Here is a 9,800-nt window from a genome sequence, read left to right on the forward strand (position 1 = left end):
TTATTTAAATAATCTCTGATCTGGGTCTTCTTGTACAAATATAAATTCTTCAAGAGGGGTTTGGTGATCTGTTGGCCAACAGCTTCTCTCACACGTGTAAACAAGAGCAGTTCCAAATTCCACTGACAAACCTAAAAACAAAGCAACAAAGGCACATAATGTAAAGGTATGAAAAATGTGTCCTGGTTTAAGCCCAGCCGGTAACTCAGCCTCACTGTCGTGGTTTAAGCCCAGGCCGTAAATCAGAACCACGCAATCTACTTCCCCCCACCTTTCTTCTTCCTCCTGTTCCCAGAGGAATGGGGAGGATAATCGAAAGAATGTGACTCCCATGGGTTGAGATAAGAACAGTCCAGTAACTAAGGTATAACACAAACCACTGCTGCTACCACCAACAATAATAATGATAAGGGAAATAACAAGGGAAGAGAATACAACTGCTCACCACCTGCCGACCGATACCCAGCCCGACCTGAGCAGTGACCCGGCCCTTCTGGGTAACTGCCCCCAGTTTATATACTGGGCATGATGTGCTGTGGTATGGAATACCTCTTTGGTTAGTTTGAGTCAGGTGTTCTGTCTCTGCTTCCTCCTGGCTTCCCCTCCTCCCTGGCAGAGCATGAGACTCAGAAAGTCCTTGATCAGAGTAAAAATTACCAAGCAACAACTGAAAACATCGGTGTTATCAGCGCTGTTCCCAGGCTGAAAGTCAAAACCACAGCACTGCACCAGCTACTAAGACTGAGAAAAATGACTGCTACTGCTGAACCCAGGACAAAATGGTATCATCGGAGCTGTTGCTCATTGCTCACTTCAGTCTTTGCCAGTTCAGAAAATACTGTTCATATTCAGTCTTGTAATGGTAAAGATTTTAAAGCAAGCACACTCAGAATTTTCAAAGACCTTAAGTGTCTGCAATCTTACCTGACAATATTTATTATTTTCCAAGGCCTCACTTAAGAGGCAATAAAGACAAATTACTCCCCAGGTCAGGAGTTATCTACAATGCTGTTCACTTGTGAGCAAATGAAGTTGCAATCACAGAGTCTCCATAAACCAGAGTTGTATCTTTCGCATAGTGAAATCAATAATGGAAACTGAGTGGATTCTATATATGAAGATGACTACACTGAAGCACATTAGTGCGGATGGTTAGTGAGAAAAAATCCAAATTGCAGTCATAAACTTTACCAAGAAGGTGACTGTTTCTAGTATTCATTCATCTAAGTCAAAGGTCAGCACCTGAATCACTCTGTAGCATGCTGACCAGTGCTGGCATGAGTTGAAATTCAAATATTCTGTTGCTTCCACAGTTACTGCAGGCTGGAATACATTTGGTAAAGTTGTCTGGAGGACATGTGACGAATAAAGGCTGGCCACCCCAAGAGTATCTAAGAGAAGAAAGGAAAAAATTACGTTTTGTTTTTTTTTTTTTTAATCTGGATTTCGGAAGAAAACTTACATTTTGGCAACAGCATTCAGGATTCTCCAAAACCTCTGAACTTGCTTGTAGTAAAAAACACCTCTATGAGCTAGAATTCTTGATTCAGCTTCAGACAGATCATTAAACAAAGAGTAAAGATGGGGAGGAGGAAATACTTGTAAAGTCAACACCTCAAAAGTCTCTAAGCAAGAACTGGATTTAAAGACAACAAATGCTTTGAACAGACACCTTTAAAATGTGCTGTACCTGGCTCAATTAAACAAACTATACTTTCCTGAAAAATGAAACAGTAACCAGAGGCAGTTATTCAGCACAGAATATGTCTCAAAACCACTCTATGTTATGCCACAGAACTGATGTTCTATTTGTAAGAGTTACCAGAGCTCCACAACTAACAGGCAACCAAGACTGAAGATAGTTTCCACTGAATGCCAAGCAGAGGATTCTGTGCTAAGCTGAAAGCTCAACAGAGATCAACCTCTAGGAGCAACAGGGGTCTAACAGGCATACTCACAGTACCCATGAAGGGGAAAGGGAGGGCTAGGTTAAGATGGTAACTAGTGACAGTCATAGGGATCACTGGAGGTGATGTTTCAGAAGAATAAAAAACTCAAAGAGCGTAATACTGCAAAGTGACATATCCTGTGGATAAAAACCCCACTTGTTTCAAAACGTCACTTGCACTCTGCATTAGTATATTTTCTGTATGATCTTTGATACATAAAGTTTCTAATGTTTCTTCTCTGCATAAACAGACCCTCAGACTTTACGTCCTCCTCAAGAAGGTACCGGTTACCTGTATCTGGTTCTGGAAACTAGCTAAACAAAGGTCCTGTCACTACATTGGGACAGCTTGACCAGATAGGCTGCACTGGACTATCTGGAACAAAGAAGTTAAAAAACTAACAGTTGGTATGACCCATGAAAAACCATGTGTGTTATCTATTACTATTGATTTATGATTTGAACTCTTTGTTATACTTCCATTCAGAATTAACTCCTCTTTCAGAAATGTAGGTGCTCTGCGTTTAAATCTGCTTTTATCCTAGGAAAAGCAAGAGATTTACAAGAACTGAAGACTGCAGCGTCCTAAGGGGTAATCACAGTAAGCTGCAGAAGAACTCAGGCTTTAAAACACGTTATCTTTTACTCCAGTAGTATCTCTGGGACTGAAACAATTAGCAATTACAATAAGGTTACAAAATTTCAGAGCAGATTGCCCTGGAAATCTATCACAACAGCATACCACTGTGTATTATACTTCCACCTCAAAAATGCTTCTTGAAAACCACTATATGTGGATTTCAGGGAGTCTTCAAAGACAGCCTGGCTCTGTTCTCATCAGATTTTATGTTGAAGAAAGTCTCCCACAGCCAGATCTAGGGTCTCTGACTTTAATTCACTTCTCATCTACTTACACTTTGCACAAAAAACCCCAACCAGGGACTGAAGTCTGATCACAAATAAATGGTAACAGCCCTTTTAATTTTTCTGATAAAGAAATAAAAAGATATATATATTTCAAATTAAATAGCTTATTTTGAGGTACGAACAATTCATATCTATGATCTGTATCTCCCTGCCACAACCAGATGATCAGCATACCTTAGAATCTGTTCAGGACACAGAGATACTCTTTTCATAAATTTATGGAATCTGTGGTCCCTGCTTTTGACCTCACTCTTCTCATATTTTTCATTGCCACCTTCACCTGCAAAACTAGAACAGGAACAGAAACAAAATTTTCACTGAGGCTTTCAGTACAATATGCATACTTTAAATAAGCAATAGCTACTATACATTCACATTAAAATTGTACAAAGTGCGCAGAAAAAAATATTCATGTTAAATTAAGAGGCAATTCCTGTTAAAGGTTGCAAGTGAACATTTTGCTGCTAGTTCTTCTGCTTCTGGTGGCTTACAATTACTAATAGTGTTTCAAACTACCGTATGAGATTGAAGACTACCATATACCTCCTTACTACTTCAAAAAATCATTCTTTTAGTAACTTCTCACAAGTTTTTAAATTACAATGTTGTCTTTTTAAATTAAATGTAATTAAAGTTCCATGGTTCGTTAAAGGTCAACAAAACTCTAACAAGAGTACCACCACTAAAAAGTGTTCCATGTAGATTCTGCAATTGGCAGTAGCCTTAGTTACCAAAAAATTCACTGTTGTCCACAAATCAGGAAAAGTCACACCACATGTTTACATAATCAAAAGCAAAACAGTAAGGATTCAAGTGCTTGCTGTGACCACCTAAGTTAATACTGAAATATTTTCAGTAACTATGTTCAAAAACTGTCTTCAGACAACCTTTACAAAATCTTTGGGAGTCTTTCCATCATCCCAGTCTCTAGCCAAAATCCCCAAGTTATTAAAATCTTAAAAATGTGACTGGAATGTAAGAAAAGCTTTAGCCTTGAAAAGAGAAAAGTCAAATGTCACAATATAAACTCATGCCATTTAGTGTAAGACATTGTTTGAACCACACAAGTTTGGTTTCAGAGATTGAGAGTGCATTGCTCTATCTGGAGCCCAAGGACATTCCAATTGCTCAGTCACTCAGAAACAGACGCATCTCTGAACCACTTAAAATTTGACACAGCAGGGTGCATTGCCATGTTCTTCCAGCAAAGTACTACACACCAATGGTTACAAACAGAAAGCATTCAGATTTAGTAAGAGTCAGGTTTCAACTACAATCATCAGACAGGAAATTATGGAATCCCTTCAGTTCAGTATGAAATCCAGACCTGTTCTCACCTTTCTGACATCAGCTGCTCCAAATCAACACCCTCTCTCTGCTGATACTCCTTCAATAGCCTATCTGCATGATCTGTATCAAGGAAACCAGTGTAGTCTTCCTCATCCACAACACTAATGTAAAAGGGCTGAAACACAGCAGCTGAACCAGATGTTTCCATTACCATTCCCTCACTGACTGGAGAATGTGTATTCGGGGAACCTGAATCCATAGCCTCAGACAAGCAAAGCTGTTGGAGCTGGGATGCACACTCCACCTCTCTGGACAAGGAGCTGCTCACTGCTTCATTTAAGCCAAGCAGCTGAAGGGAGGTACATGCAGGAGTTTCTGCTCCATCAGAGACTCCCCAGTCATCTGCTTCATCACACCAATCCTTTGCAGTGAAATGTGATTCTTGTTTCTGGAAGAACAAAGCAAAAAAAAGAAAGTTAAAGTAAAAAGAACATTGTCAAGATCTGCCACCCTAATGCACTTCAAATATAGCTTCATAAAGCTAAGAAAACCAAAACCTTAACCTAATGCTTTGTGTTATTTCACCTGTTCTCCTCACAGTGGTACTTAACAGTGTAACCACACTTACTTTCCACAGTACTGCAGTCATGGCAAAAACCCCTCACATTTATGAGTTATGGCAAAAAAAGTCTCACAGGAGATAAACAAAGCAGGAATTCATCAGCTTTTTGCCTGGCCTTTGTACATCACATTGCCATACCTTGGCTGCTGCCAGGGCAACTGATAGCTACTTTGGGTATATTTAGCTGAAGCACAGTTACTGCATCACAGGTAAGCTCAAAGGGCAGAATATGGAGGAAAATAATAAGAACAACAACAATATAAGCTCATTTACCACAGACCAAAATTTCACAATACAAAAGCAGCAGCTGAATAAACACTTTCTGTCATGACTACTTTGACAGCCATCCTCCTTTTTCAATCTTTTTAAGCCAACATGCAGCTGCTCTTCAAGAGCAAGAATACCAGAAGTGTATTAACAGTAATTGAGCCAGATTAATTAGAACTAATAATTTTTAGAAAATATATTTAAATTAGAAAATGAATCATTTTAAAGATCCAAACCTAAACAGCATAGCCCAAACATTTAAAGTTGAAAAATAGTATTTAGGTAGCTCAATTAAAATATTAATTATCAATTTTGACCATACAGTTGTGTTGCCATCTGCACTTTAAAACAAGTCTAACACAGATCGCAAACAAGAAGTTAATCTAGTAAATAACGTGTAGTACTTACGGTGTCAAAATTCCATAACCACAACTTCTCCACACAACCACATATGTGAATCAAACTGGCACATAATAAAAAAAAGCTTCATAAAAAAGGTTATCACAGACTGTTTTGGGCTGGAAGGGACTCTGAAGCTCATCCAGTTCCAAGCCCCTGCCACAGGCAGGGACACCTTCCTGCCCTTCCTTACAGCAGGTTGCTCCAAGCCCCGTCCAACCTGACCTTTAACACTGCCAGGGATGGAGCAGTCACAACTTCTCTGGGCACCCTGTGCCAGCGCTGCAGCACCCTCACAGTGAAGAACTTCTGCCTAATGTCTAATTTAAAAGCACCCTCTTTCAGCTTGAAGCCATTCCCTTCATCCTGTCACTACATATCCTAAGTATGTTACTTAAACAACTATATATAACATGTTATGGTCGCTTAAACAACTATCTATGAGGTGCAAAACTCACCCAACCCCGCTGAGTTTCTTATTTTCATGTAGCACACTGAAACAAAGGACAGGATGGCCACATGCAAAGAGTTGTGGTCAATGGCTCGATGTCCAGCTGGAGACCGGTAATGAGTGGCGTCCCTCAGGGATCAGTGTTGGGACCAGTCTTGTTCAACATCTTTGTCGGTGACATGGACAGTGGGATTGAGTGCGCCCTCAGCAAGTTTGCCAATGACACCAAGCTGTGTGGTTCGGTTGATACGCCGGAGGGAAGGGATGGCATCCAGAGGGACCTCGACACGCTTGTGAGGTGGGCTGATGCCAACCTGATGAAGTTTAACCATGCCAAGTACAAGGTCTTACACCTGGGTCGGAGCAATCCCAGGCACAGCTACAGGTTGGGCAGAGAAGAGATTCAGAGCAGCCCTGCAGAGAAGGACTTGGGGGTCTTGGTCGATGAGAAAATGAACATGAGCCGGCTGCAGTGTGCGCTTGCAGCCCAGAAAGCCAACCGTATCCTGGGCTGCATCAAAAGCAGCATGACCAGCAGGTTGAAGGAGGTGATCCTGCCCCTACTTTGCCCTTGTGAGACCTCACTTGGAGCATTGTGTGCAGTTCTGGTGTCCTCAACAGAAAAAGGACATGGAACTGTTGGAACAAGTCCAGAGGAGGGCCACGAGGATGATCAGGGGACTGGAGCACCTCCTGTATGAAGACAGGCTGAGAAAGTTGGGGCTGTTCAGCCTGGAGAATAGAAGGCTGCGTGGAGACCTCATCCAGTATCTGAAGTGGGCTTATAAGGATGCTGAGGAGGGACTCTTCATTAAGGACTGTAGTGACAGGACAAGGGGTAACGGGTTCAAACTTAAACAGGGGAAGTTCAGATTGGATATAAGGAAGAAATTCTTTACTGTGAAGGTGGTGAGGCACTGGAATGGGTTGTCTGGGGAAGTTGTGAATGCTCCATCCCCAGTGGTGTTCAAGGCCAGGCTGGACAGAGCCTTGGGTGACATGGTTTAGTGTGAGGTGTCCCTGCCCCTGGCAAGGAGGTTGGAACTTGATGATCTTAAGATCCTTTCCAACCCTAACTATTCTATGATTCTATGACAGAACCCAACAAGGCAGGTTGTCAGCTATACCTGTTTTACACTGTAATCTTGCGTTTCCTTTTCTTGTGTCTGCAAGTACTGGGAGCGCAATACCTTCCAGCTTTAACAAGCCGTGTGAAGGAAGAAGAAAATGAATCAAAACCACGTAAGGCACAAACCATTCGAGCTGGTAACACTTATCAGTGGCGGGGGAGCTGCGCACGTGCCGAAGGAAGCCGCCGTGAGCCCGTCCTCACCTGCGGGCGTCTCCCGCGCAGCCGGTCGCGGCGCAGGCGAACACGTTGGCGAGGCGGTGGCAGGGAGACCCCTCCAGCGGGCAGTACACCTGCACCAGCTGCGCCAGCAGCCGTCCGCACACCCCGCACCGCGGCGCGGCCGCCCGCACGGACGGCACCCAGTCCTGGAAGACGAACGGCGCCGAGTGTTCACTGGAGACCCTTCCAGGAGCACCCACCACCACCACCACCGCCGCCACCCTCCGCCCGCCCCGCGAGGCCCCAGCCCTACCGCGGAGCCGCCCAGCTTGCTGGTAGCCCAGGCAGCGTCCTGCCCGCTCCCTCGCCACGGCCCCACCATGGGCGCGTCCCGCAGGCCCAGCAGTACGACCGGCCTCACCGCCATCCCAACACCACCCGCCCTGCTACGGTGGCCACCAACGGACAAACGCCGCCGGACGCGACGCCCCACAACGCATGCTCGCGGGGCGGGCGTTAAGAGCAGAGACCGCGCGGTGGCGGTGTGGTGTTCAGGAGGGGTGCGAGAACTTACCACGTCCCGGCAAAGCGGCTGCCCCGCCTGGGAGCTTTTCTGCTCCATTTGAGTTCCTCGCCGAGGGGAATCGCAGCGGAAGGATGAGGTGAACGCTGCTGCACCCCAGGTCTGGGGTTTCCGTGTGCGGAAAACGATGTAGAAGAATCACTGCGGTGTTACAGGAGCTTTGCTTCAATGCATGTCCCGGGACAGATTCCACCTAAATAAAGTAATGAAGGAGCATGGGTCCAGCGCTTTTGCAGTGTACTGAAATTTCTTATTTTACTAGAAATGCTTTTATCTTAACAGTGCTCAAATACAAATGAGTAAACAAAATGATTCCCCATCGCTGGCAGTGTTCAAGCCCAGGTTGGATGGGGCTTGGAGCAACCTGGTCTAGTGGAAGGTGTCCCTGCCCGTGGCAGGGGGTTTGAACTGGATGAGCTTTAGGGTCCCTTCCAACCCAAACCATTCTAGGATTCTATGATGGTTCTATGACTTAGCAAATCACAGATACCTGCTAAAATACCTGCCAAGAAGGACTTCCCAAGCACAAAGCCAATGTCACCTGCATGATCTGCGTTTACAAAATTGGGTTTTGAACATTTAGTTGAACTTGGTGTTGTGGTTTAAGCCCAGACAGTAACCCAGAACCAAGCAGCTGCTTGCTCACTCCCCCTCCTTCCTCCTCCTACTCCTGGAGGGATGATGAGGAGAATCGAAAGAATGTAATTCTCATGGGTTGAGATAAGAACAGTCCAGTAACTAAGGTATAACACAAACCACTGCTGCTACCACCAATAATAATAATGATAAGGGAAATAACAAGGGAAGGGAATACAACTGCTCACCACCTGCCGACCGATACCCAGCCCGACCTGAGCAGTGACCCGGCCCTTCCAGGTAACTGTCCCCAGTTTATATACTGGGCATGACGTGCTGTGGTATGGAATACCTCTTTGGCTAGTTTGGGTCAAGTATCCTGTCCCTGCTTCCTCCTGGCTTCCTCTCCTCCCAGACAGAGCATGAGACTCAGAAAGTCCTAGGTCAGAGTAAACATTACTGAGCAACAACTGAAAACATCGGTGTTATCAGCATTGTTCCCAGGCTGAAAGTCAAAACCACAGCACTGCACCAGCTACTAAGAAGGAGAAAAATGACTGCTACTGCTGAACCCAGGACACTTGGTTGATGCTGAAATTCCAAAAGTATACTACACTAATAGACAAGTGAAAGAAGTAATTGAAACTCATTGCTGGTCGTTCAGTGTTATGTGTTACAGCTTCACTTGGAAGCAAGAGGTTTGCAGGAGCTTGAAGGGGAAGATTCTTCCGGAGTTCTGGGAACCAGCCTCCAGGATCCCAAAATGACGGACCCTGTGTAGAGCCTGAATGACAACCCTAATGTCTCTCTACACTTGGCACTTAGTTCAAGGACATTGCAGTGCATGGGAGAATCCTGCCACAGTGTCTGTATCCAAGAAAATGAATGGGGGAGGGAGAGGGAGAGAGAGGGAACAGGGACTAGTGGAGGCCTGAAGTACCTACCCTCACTAAATAACAATCAGCACATTGAAGTTGCCTCTCACTGTGAAGGACTCTGTGCTCTATTTCAGCACCTGCAGGGTAAAAGAATGTTTCCTGCTAGCTCCCATGATCTTGAATAGTTAATAAATCAACATACAAATAAAAGGCATTGTATGTATCTTACAGTTGGAAGCATAAAACCAAATTTGCGGTTCTTTAGTCCTGTTATGTCTAATTACAGACTGCATTGAGCCTTTTTTCAGCCAGCAGCAGCAATGGGTTTTTAGGGAGAAATACGCTGTTCACAACTTCATCAATAGCAAGACAATGCTGGAGAGAAAAACACCTCTTCGTTACTTATCTGTCAGTTTTGCTTGAAAAGATAATTCAGCTTTCTTAGTATTTACCTAAAGAAATCACTCAAGTGACCTATTTTTAGCTATAATATATAATGCCAAAAGTAATTAATTTTCAGGCGTCGTTTTGAGTTTCTCTTATGCAATTTTAGTACCAGTTAAGAATT

At 44.0% G+C, this 9,800-nt stretch overlaps 1 protein-coding gene across 1 annotated transcript; it reads right to left on the bottom strand.

Moving 5' to 3' along the window:
* On the bottom strand, nt 1–7,622 carry PDCD2L (programmed cell death 2 like; the record flags this gene model as incomplete). Its single annotated transcript, XM_080638460.1, has 7 exons — nt 1–131; nt 1,243–1,391; nt 3,050–3,163; nt 4,213–4,613; nt 7,032–7,101; nt 7,238–7,401; nt 7,509–7,622. 7 exons carry the CDS (start codon nt 7,620–7,622, stop codon nt 1–3), a joined length of 1,143 nt encoding a protein of 380 aa, XP_080494586.1.
* Between the last annotated feature and the right edge of the window lie 2,178 nt (nt 7,623–9,800).

Source organism: Psittacula echo, assembly GCF_963264785.1.
Source record: "Psittacula echo genome assembly, chromosome: Z".
NCBI classification, from domain to species: domain Eukaryota; kingdom Metazoa; phylum Chordata; class Aves; order Psittaciformes; family Psittacidae; genus Psittacula; species Psittacula echo.